This window comes from Notolabrus celidotus, chromosome 4, assembly GCF_009762535.1.
Source record: "Notolabrus celidotus isolate fNotCel1 chromosome 4, fNotCel1.pri, whole genome shotgun sequence".
Lineage (NCBI taxonomy): Eukaryota > Metazoa > Chordata > Actinopteri > Labriformes > Labridae > Notolabrus > Notolabrus celidotus.
The window spans coordinates 17,997,243-18,019,735 of record NC_048275.1 but is presented as its reverse complement, the minus strand read 5'-3'; the positions used below and the strand labels follow the sequence as shown (position 1 = coordinate 18,019,735).

At 41.1% G+C, this 22,493-nt stretch overlaps 1 protein-coding gene across 2 annotated transcripts in view; it reads right to left on the bottom strand.

Annotated features, from left to right (window-relative positions):
* Window positions 1-20,858, bottom strand: part of phactr2 (phosphatase and actin regulator 2) — a 30,653-nt gene extending 9,795 nt beyond the window's left edge. The window contains exons 1-9 of one of the 2 annotated variants that reach the window (XM_034682063.1): window positions 20,504-20,828; window positions 9,296-9,478; window positions 7,090-7,164; window positions 6,588-6,713; window positions 5,035-5,283; window positions 3,236-3,779; window positions 2,880-3,055; window positions 2,584-2,740; window positions 2,187-2,242 (exon numbers count right to left, since the gene is read on the bottom strand). In XM_034682063.1, the coding sequence (XP_034537954.1) occupies window positions 2,187-2,242; window positions 2,584-2,740; window positions 2,880-3,055; window positions 3,236-3,779; window positions 5,035-5,283; window positions 6,588-6,713; window positions 7,090-7,164; window positions 9,296-9,478; window positions 20,504-20,546 (1,609 nt within the window). In that variant the 5' untranslated portion in view covers window positions 20,547-20,828. Of the gene's footprint in view, window positions 1-2,186; window positions 2,243-2,583; window positions 2,741-2,879; window positions 3,056-3,235; window positions 3,780-5,034; window positions 5,284-6,587; window positions 6,714-7,089; window positions 7,165-9,295; window positions 9,479-20,503 lie in introns of both variants that reach the window. The other variant, XM_034682064.1, reaches the window with a different exon arrangement.
* Between the last annotated feature and the right edge of the window lie 1,635 nt (window positions 20,859-22,493).

The window sequence follows — 22,493 nt, the reverse complement described above, 5'->3', positions numbered from 1 at the left end:
CTTCAGAAACCAAAATTCACAAGAAATCTGAGCTATGACTGTGATAATACAGTGTCTGTGTGTTACACTGTAAACCATAAACAATTTTACAGTAACAGCTCTGGATGGATTCCCAAATCTGGTTATTATAAGGGTACAAATATCTGAGAGAGTTTTTGCTCAAACTCCTCTTATGTCAGTTTATTAGTACAACGACACTAGTTGATTGTAAAGGCCAAAGGTCAATCTAGCAGTGAAGTAGCTGTTGTATATTTGTTATGTTCTTTGTTACAGTCTCAGAGAACTGAAAGTGTCCTTCCATGGGGAAACCGTGCTAGTGCTTACGTGCACTTGCAATACGTTATTCATAAATGTCACATGCTTTTTATTGGGCTTTGTTAAAATCCCACTACCAAAGGTGGATTTTACAATTGCTGGCTCTTGTTGGATGATATCTGAGTTTCCTGTTTGAACAAACTAAATACGAACAAGCAACTCTAGACTGTTTGCCATGTTGTTTGCCATGTTGTTTTCCAATAGGCATAAAGCAGCATATATTGCATAACTACTTAGTCATTAGCGGTAGAAATTGTCGGTTGAACCATCTCAGTGAGTCCGAGAGCAAAACGGTTTTGAAATTATAATACCTCGAGCTTAAATGCCTCTATTTAAGTCTCTGTTGGCACTCAATCTAATCTAGCAAAACCTCCAGCTGAATGGTTCAATCCCTGCTCGGTAGCATGAAGTACAAATTTTCTCAATTATCTGACAAAGTATAAGAGTTTATATAATACCTGTGTAGTGTATGTATTGGGTACCATACAGCCTATGCAACCAAGTTTGAGGCAGTCAGTAACTAAAGCACACTGCAGTTCAGTGTGCACAATAACACTAAATAGCTGGATCACAACAATACCTGCTATATATGATAACCAAGAACATCTATTACATGACGTTAGACATACAGAATGTTGTTGCAGATGTAATCTGTGTTAACCCTCTCTCTGTGTGAAGACTTAAAATAAACTTGAACACAGCTTCACATAATAAAATAAAGGCAGAACTGTCAAGTATATTTTCAGGATCACATTTTCTGTAGCCCTGATGAACCCTGTTACCAGCTTTATCAACCATTCAAACATGGGGTTTGTTGCACTTCATGCTTGAAATGACTTTTGGCCATGTTCTCCTTGAACACTACTTGTGTATGCCATCTTAGGGCTGTACGATAAATCGATTTAATCGATTAATTCGCATTTTTGGTTTCAGGCGATTTAAAAAAAAAAAGAAAATCTAGTTTTACTCCGTAATCTACTCCACTGTATATATATATATATAAATATTTAAGGAAAAAAGAATGTTGAAACTGAAGATAAAAAACACACATCTTATGTCCTGTACCTCTGCTTACATGTGATGCAGTTTACATTATTTGTATATATCTTGAGGGATACAGGAGCCACTTTTTATTTATCTGCAAAAATGTGAAGTTTGATGAAAGATATATTTACACTACATCTATCCCAATGGGGAAATTGATCTTTTCAGCAACAGCATAAAGAATTTAGTCTTCAAGGAGGTTAATTCTAGAAAAGACAAATTTTTTTCCAGAGGAGGTAATTTTATTTTTACTTTTTTGAAGTAGTTTTGGTTCATGGTGCTTAATGTCACAGTCAAAGAAATTATTATTTTCATGAGATGGAAAATTCAGTCCCTTTAAGTTGTACTGCTTTGTTTCAAGCTTGACATCTAGCTGAAGGTTAAACTGCTTTAATTACTATTTTCAGGAGGAAAACACAAAATCGATTAAAATCGTAAATTGAGTTTTTGTAAAAAAATCGTGGATTTTATTCCTAGGCCATATCGCCCAGCCCTATGCCATCCTCTTTAAAGCTGTAACCTCCCCACTTCTGGAAATGATACATCTGTTAGCACAGAGTCAGGCTGCAACGCCTGTAGTCAACAATTTGAAAGGGCAACCATTGATACTGACCATGTAGTAAATGAGCCGGTATTAAACTGTCAGTGTGCTTTTCATTATCGGTTTGTAGGTGTGAAAACAAATGAGACAAGTTTTATGATGTGTATTCCTATGCAACCTTAGATTTTCCATATTTTTGCAGCATTGAAATTGATATATTTGCTACGAGTCTTCAAACATCATGACAGCCATACATCACTCCTCGTTCTGTATCTTGGAAACTCACGCCTGAGGATGTTTCTCTGCTCCAGCTCTTCTGTGGTCGGTCTTTGGCTCAGGCGCCTGGAACAAGAAAACTGTCATCACATCCCCTTTCACACGAAGCAGACATGAAATTAATTTAAAATCACACGGACTGCTAAAAAACCCAGTTATGACTGTTTGACACCTTTTTTTTTCTGTGAGTCATCCGAAGGCTTTTCTGCTACAAGCCGTTCCGTCTTGTCGTGAACTAAACTTCAGCCAGATTTTTGGAGAGCATCATTCGTGCCAGTTCACCACCCACAGCTACACCAAATAAAATAATTAGCAATCCCTGTTATAACCCCACAGCTCTGCTAAATCTACGCGGTAAATTCACACCATGCAAGATTTCACACTACACTGAGTGTGCTTGTGTGTACCTGACTAGTTTAGAGCCTATCTGCTGGCGGAGCTCGTGTCTCTCCGTCTCAGAGCTTCGGGGCAGAATGTTTTTCTCCTCCAGCTCCCTCTTGCTGGGTCTGTTCCCCAGTTTGATGTTCAGGGTGTCTCGTCGGCGGATCTTTATGGCTAGGGCGCCTGACACAGAAACAGAATGGGGAGAACAAGTCAGGAAAATCTTGTACATCTAAACAAACGTCTTCACATCACTTGTTGCAGCTGTTATTGTTTTTCTCTGTAGATCTTAGATACAGTTGGAAAAAAAACAATCTCATACTGTTTGTGTACTCGTCGTCCTCCTCATCGTCCTCCTCATCGCGGTACAGGATTGGGCCATCAGAGTCAGAGTCACTAGTCGTGCTGTCTCTCGGCCTATCAGGGATCACGGTCACCTCGGCATGCTCTGTCTTCACAGTGAGGCCTGCTGGCTTTTCAGCTCGGGGCTCATACGACCTACAGGAAAGAAATAACCCAACAGCATGAGCACACAAGTTTTACAAAGCTGTAGCCAACACTTTTTCAATGTTTTGCAACCAATCAGATCAACCTACTGCTTAAATGTGAAATAGTTTCAGAAGTTAGTGACTTCGGAAACTATCTAGCGACACAACATACTAACAAACCTTTTCTTACCTTGGGCCGTTCTCCACAGCAGACTCTTCTTCTCCTTCCTGTTTCTTCTTTTCCTCCTCTACTCCCTCCCCTCCTGTTCTCTCCTCTTTCTCCCCCTTGCTCCCTGTCTCTCCCTCTGTGAAGGAGGTGTCCTCTGTTGCAGAGTTGACATAGGGAGTCTGCTCTGTGGCTTCAGTAGCCTTATCCTTAGCAGTCCCCTCAACTGTAGCAGACCCATTAGAAGCAGATTTAGACTCAGGATCAGGCTGAGAAGCTGCCTGAGTCTCACCGCCTGGGGCTTTAGATGAGGCAGCTGTCTTGGTGTCTGAGGAAAGAGGGGAGGATTTCAACTCCCCAGGCTGGCTAGAAGTGTCTGCAGAGGCCTTTTGAGGTACTGAGGAAGAGGTGGGAGTGTCTGATTTCCGGTTGGTCTTTCCATCTGGCCTGCCGTTCTGTGCTGCACTGTCCTTAGATGCACGAGAACGCAGGGTGGAGGTGGAAGTTGTGGTGGAGCTAGGGGTAGTTTTTGTTGTTGTTCCTGTCTTCTTTGGATGGGAGGATTTGACTAGTGCAAAAGAAAGAAGGAGAAGGAAAGATATAACAAGACTTTTTAATCATTATGTTTGTCTGAAGAAATACAGGTTTGGTAAATAATACCTTTCCTCAGGCATCAATGAAGCTCTATTTATACTCCTTATGCCTGAAAGTAGTTCAGTCAACAATACATTTTTGCATTTCTTTTAAAAGTCAATAATACTGTCAACTACTTTTTTAAAGTGTCATTGTTTCTATCAATACAAAAAAGAACATGAGAAAGGATCTTAGAGAAATATCACATTGGATGAGCACATCTGTGTCAGACTGAAAGCAGCCTGCAGGCAAGAAAGTGAGGAGAGAAAAATAGATAAACTTGTGCTGTATTTAGCAGAAGTATTAACAGCTAGGGACCACACGGAAATCTAAACAGCCTGAAGTGACATTTGCAGGGAAGCTTACTGGTTGCGTGGTCATGTTTGTACGTTAGATAAGAAGGAGAGTTTAACAGGAATGTTAGTGTTAAATGCCAAAGAAGTTCATCCATGCTGCTGTCATCATGTGTTTGTTCATGAACGAGTTCTCTAAATAATGTTAGAAGAGCACATTCTAGTTTTAGATATCCAGTTTCATGAGATAACCTCTGTGATTTGGCGCTTATGTGCAAGTGAAAAAAAAGCCTGAGGAAAAGTATGAACCTAAATGTCAGCTAGAGATGAATGAAGCAGCTTCTGACCCCTGTATCTGAACTTAAAATAAACAGAGGTCTTCACAGAAGACTGTGTGAAAGTCACATGCACTATTCTGTCCTCTGTGCTGCTCAGCTTCTTCATGCTCTAGGTTAAACAAGGACAGACTCACAGTGGATGATGGGTGGTGATCGTGCTCTGACATCCGCCATGCTACACTGACCTCACTCATCTTCACGTGAGCACACACATTCACACACACACATACACTGAAGAGGCATACACAGAGCGTGACAGACACGTTCTCACTTCTGCTTTCTCAGGAAGGAGGGAAATCAAGAACAAAACTAGTCCGCAGTTACTCACTCAGCTGGGAACTCTTCTAATAAGAAAAGGACAATAACAAGCGGGGAAATCTGGAAAGTCTGTTTTATCGTCACTTGACATGACAAATACTTTACAGGAGTGTGCATCAATCAATGGGCTGTGGTGCAGCGGCCTTTGTGATGACTTTTGTTTGCATCTGTGATACAGGGACATTTTCCATGCAGGGAGTTCAGGCAGGCAGCAAACAGGCTCCAAACTAGCTGAACTTACCAGTCCCTCGACCTGCAGTGTTAGTGCTCCGTGGGTTAGCTTTAGACTGAGTGGATGAGCCTGCCTTGCCTGCGGTTTTAGTTGTCTTTTTAGTTCCTGAAGCGCCTTCTCTGTGCCTGGTTGTGGCTGCGGTGCCACCCGCAGGTTTGGAAGAGGCAGGCAGAGCGGCGCTTTGCTGTTTTTTAGCTTGAGCACTGTCTCGAAGTCGTGCTTGGTTCACCCGGGGGAGGGGTTTAGTATCACGCCTCTCTGAGTACATCAGTGGAAGCAGGGAGGAAAAAATTAGATGATAAGAGTTTTTTTTTTATTTAGAAGAGATTAAAAGGTAAAAAGATAAAAGGCTGCACAATTCACAAACATGCCAAGAAGCAAAGAAAGAGATATTGAACAATAAGAGGAGAGTTTACATGTTACATGTTAGAAGAGATTATATTAGTATGAGATGGTGTTTACATGTTTATATTGAGCAGCTTTATTTAGATTGTATACGAGTAGATGTCATCATATAACTGAGTCTTGGAACAGTCGATAACCTGTACCCATTAACCTTCCACTGCCCTCCAATGTGAAGGTATGTGTGTTCTGTTCCCATACATGCAGTATTTGTTACCTGCACCCTTCTGTGTATCGACAAATGAACAAACAAATGGCTCGGGGTTCAATGCTAACAGGGTTGAGAACAGCACAACACTTAAGCAGCATCAGACAGGAGAGCAGAGGACCGTCTCTTGAGGCAGAGGGAGGCATTAGGAGGAGGTTACCGCTCTGTGCAGACTGTGAATGCCTGCTGCAGCCTGGCATAATGGGAATATCTATTTGAGCACATTAGACCTAGTCTGGGAGCCCGAAGAGGATTCAGTGTCAGCCAGAAAACTGCAGCCGATACAAAATCATTTCACATCTACGGAAAAAGAAACCAACAACTAAAAAAAGCTGTGTCTGATTCAATCATTTATACGTGACGTCACTTCAGGGCAGTAGAAGTTCCCAATTACTGACTTGACATGTTTTGAGTCGTTCTGGTGGGAAGTGTTTAGTTGTTTTTATATTTGTTCCACAAAACTGATCTCAGGATTGAAGGATTTGAGTATCTGAAAGTACCAGGGGAAAAACTCTGTAAACTTTGAGCAGAACATTTATAAGCTTGAGGCGCAGAATATTCTGTGATCACTGAGCTTCTTTGTAACAAAAACATCTATTTTCTTTGGCCCTTCGAGAATCTTTGTTCCACTAGTTTTATCTTTCTCCGTGAGATAACAACAACTTTTTCCTGAACAAACACAGCACTAATGTCTGTTACTTCCACTTTATAGGGTTTACACTTCAATCCCAGCTGTTGTCTTTTGAATAAAATGCTGCTATGGAGATTTAAGCTATAAGTCACGACTAAATTTGAAAATGAAAGCTCATCACACTTAAAAAGAAAAGTAAAACACCAGTAAGAAAAGGGTTACTTAAGGTTAAAATCCTCAACTAGAGCAGACCTTCAAGAGTTAGATACACACTTAGCCTCTGATCAAAGGTCAAAGTATGACATGACACATATCTGCTACCTGTTTTGTCCTCAGTGCCCTGTTCCTCTCGCACTTTTTCTGGAGACTCAATGTCGACTTTGACCTCCTCTGCTGTTTCCGTTGCTGTGGCATGGCCATTCAGATTTTCACTGCCGACCGTTTCCTCTAAGAGAGAAAAAGGAAAAAACAGCTGCTTCAACTGAAATCCCTGCTTTTCCACAGTTATGTAATGTTGTTCAGAAGCAGTGAAATCTCAGAATTTCTAGATCTGCTTGTACTGGAATTATAAGTGCACAGAGTTGAACTTAGTCTAAAGGGCATGAAGAGGGAATGTACAATTGATGAAAAATTAATCAAAAGAGCTGCAAACATTAAACTAAATGTTTTGAGCTGTAATTACAAATCCATCTTGAGCCATTCAGTGTCATTTTGCCTCATCATATACTTCTTCTAAAATCATGATATACAAGCCTCAGATTGTGCGGGTTTACAAACGGGCACATGGAATTAAAGAAACATGTGACTGAGTTATTAGACACACCTTGGTCAGGGATAAGAACTCCTTTCTTGATCAGCTCCTCCCTCGTCTGTCTGGTGGAGATTTTCCTCTCTAGAACTGAAGGATGAACATCAGGTCAGTGTAGGATTCAGCTGGAGAGCGTTCCTCTTTCTAGTCTAAAAGCCACAGCTATGTACAAACATCTGTGAAAGCACTGCACACAAAACATCACTGCAATCCTCACCCTGCACTCGATAGGACCATGTATCGAGTTTTTGAAGAGAAACTGAGCTACATTTGACACCCTGCTATGGCCTAACTGATTGAAAAAGAGTCATTAGATGCAGGAGGTATCTGTAAACAATATGTGTATAGTATTGATTTATGTAATCCAGCACTGTCAAAACTGCCCCAGTAAAACAAAACATCTGCATATTGGTCTTTCTGTATCCTCATCTGGAAAAACTGAATATTTTTAAGGTTTTTCTTGATCAGTCTGCTCACCAAACACCTACAACTTATACATGAAGTGGTGTTATGAAACACAAAAGTATATATAACGGAGTTGGGAGTCAAAATGTTTTTGTGTAAAAATCCTGTGGATGAGGATGACTGGTGGCAGCAACATCTTGGGGTCTTGTTCACGAGTGAGGGGAAGAGGGAGTGCGAGATTGGCAGACAGATCGGGTGGCGTCTGCAGTGATCCGGACGCTGTACCGGTCTGCTGTGGTGAAGAGAGAGCTGAGCCAGAAGGCAAAGCTCTCAATTTACCGGTCAATCTACGTTCCAACCCTCACCTATGGTCACGAGCTGTGGGTTGTGACCGAAAGAACAAGATCGCGAACACAAGCGGCCAAAATTAGCTTTCTCCGCAGGGTGGCTGGGCTCAACCTTAGAGAGAGGCTCAGGAGCTCAGACATCCGGGAGAGGCTCAAAGTAGAGCCGTTGCTCCTCCGGATCGAGAGGAGCCAGATGAGGTGGTTCAGGCATCTGGTCAGGATGCCTCCCGGACGTCTCCCTGGGGAGGTGTTTTGGGCAAGTCTGCCTGGGAGAAGGCCACGGGAAAGACCCAGGACATGCTGGTGATATTACATCTCTCAGCTGGCCTGGGAACGCCTCGGTATCCTCCCAGAAGAGCTGGTGGAAGTGGCCGGGGAGAGGAGTGTCTGGGCTTCCCTGCTGAGACTGCTGCCCCCGCGACCCGGACCCGGATAAGCGGAAGAAGATGGTATGGTATGGTATGGTATGGCATGGCATGGCATGGCATGGCATGGTATGGTATGGTATGGTATGGCGGCAGCAACTTAACGCTTCCGTTTACATTACAAGATTGAATAGAGTAGCAAAAAATGTCTCAACTAGGAACAACTAGTTACCTAAAGGTGTAAAACTGAGCACTACATTATGCTTAGATTAGCTTTGCACACTCTGGGTACACAAATCTGACTTAATATTGCCCAATAATACCCAATGCCCCCAAAATAATCAGGATTTTTAATATCCATTTAATTCCAAATAAAAGGCTTTAACACGAAGAAAAACAAGATCTGAAAATGTTGTATTTCAATACAGGTGTACCAGCTCTCATTCTTACTGAAAGGTGTGACACAGCTTTTTACCTTTAAAAATAAAGTGATCATTTGGATACAAAAACAAAGAAGTTGGCAAAGAGGAAAATATTAAAAAGAAAAAAATAGGTATTTACTCTATTTAAAAAAGTAGATCTAAATCTCTATTGTGAGCATCTCAAGGAGGAAACAAGTGACACTCCCAAGGCTGCATATGCGATGTGCTCTAGCTGCACCTGGTCGCTGATACTCGAAGAGTAAACTGTGGAAGGAAGATCTTTTGAAAGTGATTGTTTTCGCTCTTCCCCTGTACAGTAGCCTGAATTGAACCTGGGGGACATGGAGCTTTAGAGTGAACAGTCAGATAAACAGAGAAGGAAAGACAATGTATACCGAGCAGCTGTGAAGAAAAGTCTTCTTTCTGTGTTTACTCCTGTTCTTTCTTATTTCCCCGCCGACACTTGGAGCAAATATAAATCAATGAGCTGCAAACAAACTTCACTTTTTTTCCCTCCTACAGTTTGACTCAGAGCCACAGTGCTGCTGTTTACACTCACTGCTCAACACACATCCACATATAGAAGCCATGAGGGTTTGTATAAAACTTGATACTAATTAGAATCCAGCTCATGCAATGTCCCTAAAACACCCACACACACACACACACAGCATATACGTACCTTTGGACAGATCCTGGAACTTGTCGCTTGTCTTCTTCTTCCTCCACTTCCAGGGTTTAAACAATTTTCCTAGTGACGACAACTTGCCTCGCTGCTGCCGTGACGCAGGGGCATTTGGGGCGTTGGAGGCACTTTCCACAGCGACTTCACAGCTGGAAAGGGATGCTTTCTCCAACCCATCGACTGCAGACGCACATGCAGAGACACAGAAAATAAAATTAACAAAGAGATCACAGAGAAGATTCAAACTCCAAACAAAAGCATGCTGCCTGGTTCTCTGTATACACCATTAAATATATAAAAGTCTTGTGGATAATGCTCAATATCAACTCATTTCAAACACAGTTTATAGGTATCTGGACCACATCAATGTGTGGCTATACAACACTGGCATTATTGATGTGAAGGGATACAAGAATGAACAACCCATTTCAGCTAGACAAAAACTAGGGATGCACCGATCTGATCCTGGTATCGGATATCGGCTAGATCGGACTCAAAAAGCTAGATCGAATATCGGTGACAAGGGGCCGACATGTAGTGCCGATCCATATGGTAGATCTATTCATCTCAGTTCTATGCTTTTCTGTGTTTACAACAGCCATTTTTTGCCCGGTAGAGCGTGATGGAGGTTAACCACGAGGTTCTGCAGTTTAGGTGCATGCTTCTTTTGCTAACAACTCCGCCAGAAACTTGCAACATGTGCTGTAATGTTTCGACGGATGGCAGTCGCGCTGAAAAATATAATGGAAGCCCAAAGTAAGAGGTTTATGTCAGCTGTAGCCGACTGCAAAGAAGGAAGAAACATTCTATTAATGGATTCAAACTCAAAGTGTGAACAGGTTTTTGGATTTAATTGTTCCGACAAAGTCAGAAAAGCCTGAAGTTGCCAAAACATGATTCTATCCTCACATTAAGGAATAGAGATTGTCAAATCAATACCAGTATCTGATCGGCTAGTATCGGTATCGGCAGATACCAAAGCCCAGGTATCGATATCGGTATCAGAACCAAAAAAGTAGGATCGGTGCATCCCTAACAAAAAACAAAAAAGATGCATCTCTTCATGTCTTGAAACTAAACAACTCTTTTCATGTTTTCGCCATGTGTTCAAACTCTCGTACATTCAAGCGCTCAATAAATCCATTGTTTTTACAGATTAGGGTAAGCAAATGGAGGGAAGGCTGGAAAACACTGTCATGCACTAAAGGGCAGTAAATTGCTGCATCAATCACCTCCTTCACTCTATAATTCAGCGTTCAGCAGCCAAGCAGGAATAGTATCACTAACTCTGTGTCTGTACAGTACTGGAAGTGTGTCTGCCTGTGTGTGTGTGTCTTGGCCAGATCCATGTCCTTCCACAACTCCTCCTCTTCCTGCTGAAAGATTAGACGTGCTGTGAACTCTCTGGAAAACTGCAGACAGTGTAAGGATGATGTGTGTGTGTGTGTGTGTGTGTGTGTGTGTGTGTGTGTGTGTGTGTGTGTGTGTGTGTGTGTGTGTGTGTGTGTGAGTGTGCGTGCATGCGTGTGCGTGCGTGCGTGTGCGTGCGTGCGTGTGCCGGAATCACACAGGGGAAAGAGAGGTAGTGTGCAATCTCTCAGATTTGAACAGAGGAAGGATTTTGTTTTTGCAGCTTCACAACAGCAACAGCTGAATCACTCCTCAAGCCTCCTGACTGTAGGGAGACCAGCAGGGATTAAGAGTTTAAAATTTCTGCATTCAATCTTTGAGTACTTTTCCCAGAATCTCAAAGGTTGGAGTAATTTGGGTAATTCTGGAATAACTACATTTTGTTGGTTTTATTAGTTATGGTTACAGTACCTATTAGATGAGGAGTGGGGAGTAGAGAGAGGGGATAGCATGCTCAGCAAAGGGTTGAATCAGCAACCGCTGCAATGGGGACTATATGGACCGTATGCCAGCCTAGGTGTTTAAGGTTCTACCTTTGTAGAATCTGAAAATACAGATTAGCATTCAGCAAATGTAAAAAATAAGGATCGAAAAATGCAATATCCCAAGGATACATCAAGTCATCCACCTGTTGTCTAACTATGAAGGATGTGTGCAACAGTGCATGCAATTCTGTAAATATCCCCTACCCTTTTACACACACACACACACACACACACACACACACACACACACACACACACACACACACACACACACACACACACACACACACACACACACACACACACACACACACACACACACACACACACACACACACAGACAGACACACAGACAGACACAGACAGAATATATCCGAGATCCAAATAATTAGAGGGATTCAACTCACATTTCCTTTACAGGCCACTCTCAACCTTTGAGCAAACATCCCCGCACACAGACAGTTATAATGCCACTGACTCACGTTTCCTGTTGCGTCTCACTATGAGTAAAGATGCAACTGTCAAAAACCTTTACAAAGACCATCTGATTTCAGCCAATGTCCTCCTCAGTAACCACTCAGAAACAAAATAAAGGTTGAATGACGAGGAATGAAAAAACTGCAGTACTTTCCTAAATCTATTCCAAAGAGGCTTATTCAACAACAAGAAATCTCCCAGATTCCTCGTAGACTGAAGCAGAAAACTCCCAGAGCGAGGAAGGCAGAACACATTTCAGCCATTTCCCTTAACTGATACCCTTAGAAAGTAAATAAAAACCATACTAGAAGCTGAAAAATTTAATTTTTGTTTTCTCTTTTGGCGTATCTGAAGGACGAATCCAAACATATCAACTCTGGAAAACAACCAATGTCCTCTTTATGTTGGCCAAGCACTGAAAGACACATGATGCCAATACTGGACGAGTCGCAATCCAGCACTTTGTACCCGTCTGATGGACATGAGATGAAGTTAAAGGGGATTGACTGCCTCTAACTTCTGCTTACTGGTGATGGCTGATCAATACATAGTGAAATGCCATACGTAAGGGACAGATTGGACACATGCCCTGAAGGAAGTTAAGATGAATGCCTCTATAGGCGTTTTTCGACCGCAGGAACTTTATCCTGGAACTAGGGACTTAACCCCTGACCTATGTGCGTTTTGACGGGAGGAACCACGGTCTAAATTTAGTTCAGGGGTAGATAATCTCCCCCCTGAAAAGCCCCTGCTTGGGGGGTAGTACTTTTCAAAGGTCCTGGGACTTTCGGTTGAATGTAACGGTGTTTGTGGAGTTTACACAGTTGTTGAAACACAGGGGGAGTTCCTGGGAATGTATACTAGTTTAGTTTTTTATTAAGATTCCAAAATATTATTTAATATAATTTTTTTTTCTCCATACGTCACTGGCCTGATTTGCACAATCTACCCGGGACTTCAGCCTGCGGTCAAAATACAGACAACAATGGGGGCACAGGAACCTTTTAGCTCCAGGAAAAGTAGTTCTGGGGGCTAAAAGACCCCGGAACTCTTGGTCGAAATGCACCTTATATGAGCAAAATCAAATATAGCAGATACTTTTGTTTTTGCAAAACACAGAATTTAAGCAACAATAAGACAAGATCTGGGGGCGCCGTTGGCCTAGCGGCCTAGCACGCCCCGTATAGGCATCTTTTCAATTTATTATGTGTGACTGCTTTGAAGCAGGTGACAAGGACATGGAGACAACAAAGTCTGCCTAAAATTAATTTATGGTTAAAAACAATTGAACGTGCATTAGAAGATGAAAGCATAATTTATACTATTAGAGATGATGTGGAAAAAATCCATAAAATCTACCCTAAAATCAGACTTGGCAGAATGTACAATTTCATAAACTTACATCAAGAATAGAAAAGCACTAGACCACCCCCTTTTTATTTTTGACTTGTATTTTATTTTATTTTTTAGTATTATAATTTTTTCTTTTTTGTTCGATTTACTGTGTACTGTGTATTTTTTTTTTGGTGGTTGTTTTGAGGTTTTTTTTTCTATTATTGTTATGTCATTTTTCATTTAATCTATGTAACAATATGGGAAAAATGCAATGTACTTAAAAGTACAGTGATCTGGAAAGTTGAAATTGTTTTCCATGCAATAAAGTAATATTTTCATTATTGACTTGCTGCTGTAACACTGTAAATGTCCCAGTTGTGGGACAAATAAAGGAGTATCTTCTTCTATCTTATCTTTAAAAAAAAAAAAAAAAAAAGGAGGTGGGCTCCAAAAATGGAAAGAACTGTATCTAAAGGACACAGTATCATTGTTTTGTTGTATGCAATCTGACATAAAACCAAGCCAGACTGATTGCTTCCGATTTGCTCACCTTATGACCCTGACCACTCAGGAAATTAGGAAAAATCATCTCACAAATAAACAACAATGCAATTAAGAGCAAAAAAAAAACCACAGAGTGAAGACATGGAAAAGTGCACGCAGCAACATACCCTCCCCAGACACCAATTTAGTTCTCCCTCTCTCACACACTATACACAGTACATCCACACAGACACACACATGCACACTTACACACTCATTTCCTGTTCCTGTGTTGGTATCAAATCGCAACAATAGGTGCATTTCAGCAGCTGCTTTGTGCCACTAATGATGGGAAAATCAGTAACAGTGATTAAAATCGCCATTAGCGCAACTATTAAACCTTGAGCGGGAACCAAACCGGGACAATGGCGGGCTTATTACTTAGAAAGCAGAGGACAGAAAAAGAGAGAGTGAAAGGGGAAGAGATGACTGCTTCATGTTTTGAAATATCCGACTGGTATGACAGATGACACGTTCAAAAGCTGCCATGATGGATTTTTGTTGCAAATTTATCATACAGGAAGAAGGTATTTAGAGAAAAGGGAAGGCTTTAGGCTCATAGCTGATGTCGTGTAGCAATATGGGAATATACTGTAATTAATACGCTTATATTACTGCAATACAATCACACAGTGCACACAGAATATAAAGGATATACTCAATTTGACTGTTTCCATCTGAAAGTCAGTGTTGTTGTTTTCCTAAAGCACAGGTCTTAATTCATCCAACTATGATGACAAATGCTCTCCTGTTAAGGCTTTAACAGGGACACCTCACCCAAAGCTGCTGACGAACTTAACATTCAACTACATCTAATCCAGAAATCAACGGTCTGTAAGAGGCAATGTGACTCACAATCAACTTGGAGACCTCTAACTTCTCCCAAAGCCCAGGAGAAAAGTGGAAGTAGGGCCTCATCAATGCAGCAACGTGTCTTCAATCCACATCAGCTTGACTCTGGGATGATATTAAACATTACAACTGCTGACTTGACTCCATGGATTTCACAGCAAGGGGTTTGATTTGAAAACGATGACTCACAGGGTCGTGCTAGAAGAGTGAGTCAGGATTTGGATACGTAGCAGCTGTTGGAATGAGTTGTATAATCAGAAACACAACTTGAGACAAAGCAGACCTCTCAATGATCACACAGGACTCATGATGTGGACTGTGAGTATTGTTTAAAGGAAAAAAATACCATAATGGCATATATACATTGTGTTATATACTGCAGCGTTGAAGTAATGGTGTATGACAAAGCCATTATGTGTTTTCAGACGTTATAGCAGGAACATGTGTTGAGTAGGAGGGGAAAGGGAGAGGCTTCCTTCCTTCTCTGCAAGTCACCAGGGACGGAAGAGGCAGACGTCATGAAGAGATGACGACGGATGAAGGGGGAGACGGAGACAAAAGAGAGGAGAAAACGAGGAGAGAAGGAGAGATGTGGAAAACGGTTAGGGGAAAAGAAACTGTGGGGAAGAGGAGGGGACAGAAATAGGGGACGGAAAAGAAGTAAAACAAAAAGTTCTTGCAATGTGTTCTTGCTAACAGATCTGAGGGAGGGGCGGCGCTGGGCAGAGGCTGCAGTTTTAACACTTTGGTCATTTCTTCCAAAACTTTCTCCAATGTAGGCCAGACAAACACAGTACTGCTAAACTCATGATACTCACAGGACCAAACAGCTCGGATTGAGTAACAACCAGAAAGAAACCAAACAGGAAGCTTATCTTGAGAATCGTGTTTTAACACACAGATATAACTCATAGAGGCTGAGAGGATATCAGTTTAATGTTAATGATCTTTCAATAAGACTCTGACAAAGCCACTTCCCTTCTCTTAGTACCGTACATTCAGCATTTAAAGCACATCATAGTGTTATTATGTAAGCCATAATGCAGCCATGCAAAATATATACATCATAATTATACCCCAAGGTTCCTATACATGTAGGCTTAAGTGAGCTACAAAACAGTTTGAGTTTTACTCTAAATGCTGACAGCATCGTAAAAAGATCCAGTTTTGTCTTCATCCGGAGTTCTTTGTGGCTTCCTGTACCCCACTGCCTTAAAACTTCCCCATAAAAAACATCAACAAATGTGAAATGTTTACGTTTATTGGTTGGAGGACGGACTAAAGACTATGAATGAAGAGGAAAAACATTTGTAAGCAGAGAGGTGCAGAAGTTTCTCACACGCTGTATGGTAGTAAAATAATAAGTAAGACAATGGGAGTTCATCTGTTTCATTTGTCCAATCATGTTGCTCTGTGTGGATTTTTGGTGAGAAAAAAAACTTAAAAGATGTGACCTAACCTTCCCTTTCTTAGCCTTGTATTCCTGGAACATTGGGGTTTGTGTTACGATAAGAACTGAATACAACCTTTTGTTATCTATACCAGCCTGTGTATTATGATGTTTCAAGGGGTCAATGGATTTTAATACGCAACAATCATAGACTGTATAAAATATGGACGTAGGATCCGTGACGTCACCCATCTGTTTCTGAAGCGCTGTTTTGAGGCCAATCATCGGCGGCAGCCATATTGCTGCTTTAGAGCTAGTGTGAGGTAAAGAGGCGGGCTTTGAGTCTCCTAGCCAACAGCTACAGTGTTCCCGCCTGTCAATCAAGTCAGCTGTGCCTCTCAATGGAAGACTTGTAATCTCAATATCTTCGAAATTGCCGCATTAGAATTTTTTTTACCCCCCGTACAGTGTGTGCCGATCGAGAAATGAGCTATCCAAACTACACTCGTCTTTTGTACCAGGCTTTAAACATGTTTATTTCTGCTGTAAAGATCGGCTCTTTTGACTTGGTGTGTATGTGGTTTCTGGTACTTCCGGAGCCAGCCTCAAGCGGATCCTCGATAAACTGCAGTTTTTAGCACTTCTGCATTGGACTCATATTTTTAGACCGGAGGTTGCCACTTGGCAACAATTCAAGATGACCGTTACCAAGTATAATGAGACACTTTTAGAAGGCTTATTTCTGCACTGGCAAGCCAATACATCTATCCATCCATCAATCCACCCATTTTCAATACTGTTTTACTCCCTCAGGGTCTCAGTGGGGCTGGAGCTTATCACAGCTGTCATTGGGCAGGTTCAAGTTCATGGGCCTGTCACTGGGCCAACATGTACAGCCATACAACAGTACACGCCTACACTCAAACCTCAAACAATTTTTAATAACTGAAACTAATAAAAACTAAACTAAAACTAAGCATTTTCAAAAAATAAAAACTAAACTAAACCAGGAAACTCGCTTTAAAAACTAATTAAAACTAAACTGAAATTGAAAACAAAAGGTCAAAACGGAACAAAAATAAAAACTAATGAAAAGTATAAAACTATAATAACCTTGGTCCTAACCATAGACTGTACAAATAATGGACGTAGTGTCCATGAAGTCACCCATCTGTTTCTGAAGCGCTGTTTTGAAGCCAATATTGGAAATGCTGAGCCCCCTAGCCAACAGCTACAGTGTTCCTGCCTGTCAATAAAGTCAGCTGTGCCTCTCATAATGGAAAACTCGTAATCCTAATATCTTCAAAATAGCTGTGTGATAAAAAAAAAATTCAGCTATCCAGCTATCCAGACTACACTTGTTTTTTGTAGCAGGCTGTAAACATGTTTATTTCTGCTGTAAATATTGTCTTTTTTGGATGGGTATGTATGTGGTTTCCAGTACTTTCGGAGCCAGCCTCAAGTGGAAACTTGAGAAACTGAAGTTTTTAACACTTCTGCATTGGCTTCTCGTGGCCGGAGGTTGCCGCTTGGTCCTAACAAGCATGTTTTTGGATAGTGGGAGGGAGCCAGAGTACCTCGAGAGAGGACATGCATGCAGCAGGAGAACATGCAAACTCCACACAGAAATGCCTCTGCCCAGCCAGGGTGTAAGTCGATTCCCTGGTCTCAGATATTGTCACATGAGGCCCATGACTTTGTGATATCAGCAGATGTATCATTGCTCAAGGAACTTATAAATTGTCTGATCATAATGTCACTTGTGTATACAGCTGTATCACTTGAACTTCCAGGAGAAGAAAATTAATATGTGTAATGTGCACATTAAATCACATTCTCTCTCATTGTTTTCACAACAAGCACTTTACAGAAGGCTGAAAATAATGCAATGAAGAGCACTACTTTGTGTGAAAAGGAGCAATCTCATTTAGCAAGTACTAAATTTACTTTCTGGATGGACGCCTGGGTGTATCAGCCATGCTTTCACCCTGTTTCAATGCAGCCAGATGAAGCTCAAGCTAACTATCAGCTGTCCTCAGGTTAACTGGTGCCAGTTTCATGAATAACTAATGTGTTTTTGATGTATTTGGTATTCAGGAAAGGTGTGTTGCAAACACAGGTGTTCTGCAAAACAGGAAGAAAAGCAAAACAGACATAGAAACTGTGAGTTATTCCTGATACAAATGAAAGATATCACAATGTTAGTTTTTCCTAATATCCTCTTCTAATATGTGCAAATGTGTATGAAGGTTTTTGTATTATGTTGTAGAGTAATTGGCAATCAAACCTACATGCCCTCAATCACAGGCACTACAGGGATTACTCACCTTTCACATTTTATTGGTCGACTAATTTTTCATTAACTGAAAGAACATCCTCCAGCTTCAGACAAATCAATGAACTACTCAAAAGGGAATTCATCTGCCCATGTATTAGATTACAAATCAAAATGAAGAATATTTTTACAACTGTGTGCATTTTGGACTTATCTTTGATTTATATTCAAAATGGAATATATTTTAGGTTTGTAGAGATGCTTGTACTAAAAATAACCATTTGAGAACAGCACTGTGTGATAGAGCAAAGGCCTGTTCAATTAGTCGCTAAAGCTCTTGGGAAGCTTCAAACACGTCTGCTTGTAAAGAACAAAAAATCCAAACCCTGACCTTTGCAACGTGTCAAACCTCAACCGAGAATAGACAAAGTTCCTCTTCTGAGGAGACTTAACAAAGATTCTCGACCCATAAAAGGCAAGGATTAATCAATTGTTGGATTGATTGATTTAATAATTGATTTTATTGATTGAAACTGACTTTTAATAATCAATACAGTTCAACCATGTTAGGATTCAAGGTTCAAGAATTCAAGGTTTCTTTCTGTCATACAAACACACACTGTCACATGAAGTGAAACAAAATTGTGAGTATCAGGTCCTGTTTAAAAAGCCACAATAAGATGACTCACAATAAAAAAAAAGACAAGCAAGAGCATTTAGACTGCAAGGAGCAGCATACATAAACAATAGAGTGAAAGTGTAACACATTTACTAGTTCTATCTTGTTAAAGTAAGTATTTTCTGCTTTTATTGGTTAAGGATGGTAGTGAATAAAGAGGTGTTGGCTTTTGGACATGAGGTGATGTGTTTCACACTTTCAACTTTCCATTTAAGTTTTATAGACCTGAGGTTTCACCGTGAAGATGCATCTGTATAACCAACAATGAACACATTGGTAAGTCCAGGTTGCAGTGGTGGACAAAGTACACAGCTTCATTACTTAAGTCATAGTATAGATACTCCTGGTCAAATATTACTCCAATACAAGTGAAAGTTGCTCTGTCAGATTATTACTTGAGTTAGAGTACTGAAGCACTTGATTTTAAAAATACTTAAGTATTCAAAGTACTTTTTAAAATATCTCAAAGCTTTGTATTTTCACAATATATAAATGCAGTTAAATATACATAGAGGTACATTCTGTTACATTATGTTTATTTAGAAACCATTATTTTAAATCTCTAAAAACTATACCATGGAATAAAAACAGAACCCAAGTTACTCCAAGCACAGACAACTTAGTTTCAAATGTTCATCTGGAATGAAACAAATGTAATGTAGCTCAACACGCTTTCTCAGGTTGGACTGTGAATGTTTGTATGTTTGGGCAGAGTGGGAAACAGAGAGAACATTTCAAATGATATGCATCATTCTTCATTTCAAAAAGCTCTAGCACGGGATGAAGATATGACCATGGGTGCTCAGGTAGAGAATTATAGCCATCATTACCACCTCTAAATGAACTGCCTGATCTGAGTGAAATTTGCTCTAAACCACTGAGACAAACAGAACTACACAAACACATTTTACTGTCTTAGGGATCAGATTTCAGAAAAGAGAAGGAAAGTAATGAGCTGACTTCAAAGCAAAAGTAGTGAGTAACTAGAGCACTGATAGAAATGTAGTGGAGTAAAAAGTACAATAATTGTCTTCTGAATGAAGTGGAATAAAAGTATTAAGTATCCACAAAAAATAATACTCAAGTAAAGTACAGATACTCAAAAAATGTACTTAAGTACTCAAGTAAGTTTACTCTGTTACTGTCCACCACTGGTAGGTTGTAGATCATGTAGCCTCACTTGTTGTCGTTATGATGATGTCTCGTTAAAGAGGTCCTGACTGTGAATCTAACCTAAATCCACTAAGATAATAGGCTTCAGACAGCCCTCTGCTCAATCTCTGGACTACTGTAGAAAAACAAACCTAAGCTGTTCTCCTTCAGCTCTTCTGGACTCATGTCAAACTGGCTGCTAAATACATAAACTCACATCAAACAGTACACTTCATTACCCAGCAGCAACAATGCAGCATTATAAACAACTCTTTGGTTACACAACACATCCTGCAGCCTTAACACTGGCTGGTTCGTTAGTTTTACATAAGTAAGGTAACCAACTTAGACACAGGGGCTCTTATAATGATGCAAAAACATGTGAATTAATTTAACGCACTTCGTGTTAGCTCACTTCCTATTAGCATGATTAGCGCTTGGGGTCGGTTGAGTTTTGAGGAAGTTCTGTGAAGTTAAACGATATAAATGTTAAAGACAAAGAAAAAGAGCAGACATCCTGAATAAAGATAGCGGATCGGTGTGAGAGAGAGAGAAAGAGGGAGAAGCGGGAGGGAGTGCTACACACACATTCTGTACACACACTCACCGCTCGCAGCCTGAGACACGGTAGACACGGCAGTCTGACCCATATTCTGCTTCTCCTGAGCTGCACCGGGCCGGACCGAGCCCGCCCTCCGCACCTGGAAAGACCCACTATCACGGACTCCTACCACCGCTCAAATCCCCGCCACAGCCGCTGAGTGAGCTCATTTTGTAAAAAAAAAAGTTTGAGCCCGTGAAGGCTGAGTCGCTGGAAACTTGGTTCACTGACTGACTGACTGACTGTGGGTCTGTGTACTACGTCGTAACTTCCCCTCCCACCTCTTCCTCCTCCTGCCAGCAGCTGAAGAATGCCGCTCGTTCCTCCGGCCGGTTTAGAGGCGCTGCTGGGGTCAAAGGGTGCAGGGGACCGACACCCTCAGACACCAGAATTCACACCAGCAAAGCCTGCGATATCATGTAAATAGATGGTCTCTCAGGTAAATTTGTAGGTAAAAAAAAATAAAGTTAATTATTAGGAATGTAGACTGATATTTTGGCTCACACCGATACTAGATAGGCAGCATATACAATACTTGATGAAGGCGAAATGTTTTTTCAGATATCAGAAAATTGATATTTTCAAACAGTGCTTTGCTTGCAAAAACAGAAATAAATGCAAAGCTTATTTTATTTGCAGATATATACAGATGCAGCCTATCTAATGCCGATATTTTCTGACTAATTTTGACCAATTTCTGATACATATTTAAATGCAACAACTTAAAGCTGCTATTGGTAGTCACAGAGTAAACATATGTTCAGAGAGAGGGACTTCGAATGTCAACACTATCCCTCCCAACCAGATTTCCCTCTTAGCCCCCCAACACAGATTGGCGTGTGCAGTCATGATAGTGCCAGACCAAGGGTGCACATTGCTCGGCTGGAAGTGAAGCTTTCAGCAGAGTGTCTGCCCCATGGTGGCTGGCTGCAGTATAGGTAAAAAAATCTGTCAGTCAAACTTTAAAAAATAAATACATGTTGTACAAATGTTTCTCACACCCGTATGCTGTGGTGATATGTAGTTATTTGACTGTTTTGTGTTCAAGGCCTCTTTTTTTCTGAAAAGTTTCTTTTTCGTTAGTTATTAGAGTTTAAAAAACGGGGTTTTACTTCCGGGTTTGCTTTGATTCACAGCCGCCGTAGAGTGAAACTTCAAAGGACACACAGCGTTTTGTGATGCTACGCTGTAGGGCGGAGCTTGTTACAGTGGCTTCACCAAGCGGCAAACTCCGGTCTCAAACGATGAAGCCAATGCGGAAGTGCTATAAACTGCAATACATCGAGAATCCGCTTGAGGCTGGCTGCAGAAACACCGGAAACTACATAGATATGAATGGGAAAAAGACGATCTTTGCAGCATTAATAAACATGTTTACAGCCTGGTTCAAAAAACGGCTTGGCCCTATGAAGCTAATCTCTCTAATGGCACACACTGTACGGGGAGTGAATTTTTTTCTAACGTGACGGTTCAGAAGATATTAGGATTACGAGTTTTGCCCAAATAAGGACATGACTGACGTGACTCCCGGTCGGGAACACACAGCCATTGGCTAAGAGGCTCACACTACGTCACACTCTGCCTGGTTGAGTTCCGCATTTCCAATATGGCTGCCCCCGTTGATTTGCTTCAAAACAGCTCTCAGGAACAGATGGGTGACGTCACGGATACTACGTCCATATTTTATACAGTCTATGGGCTTCACAGGCTATGGCTGCACAATGGCTGCGCCCAGGAGGGGGATTTTTTGGCTTCAGAACAGTACAACGAGAAGAGGCGGAGCAATGCTGTCCATTTTTATTTACAGTCTATGTGCCGGACTCATAACCAATCGGAGGACGTAGTAGGAGCCGTCCCTTAACCAATCAGAACAGAGGACTGGAGATTAGCTATGATTGGTCTGTCATAACGGGAACAAGGGCAATAATAACATTGCTTGATACAAAGGTGGTGGAAAACGCAGAGGTTTCGCAATAGTCTCAAATTACTCCACTTA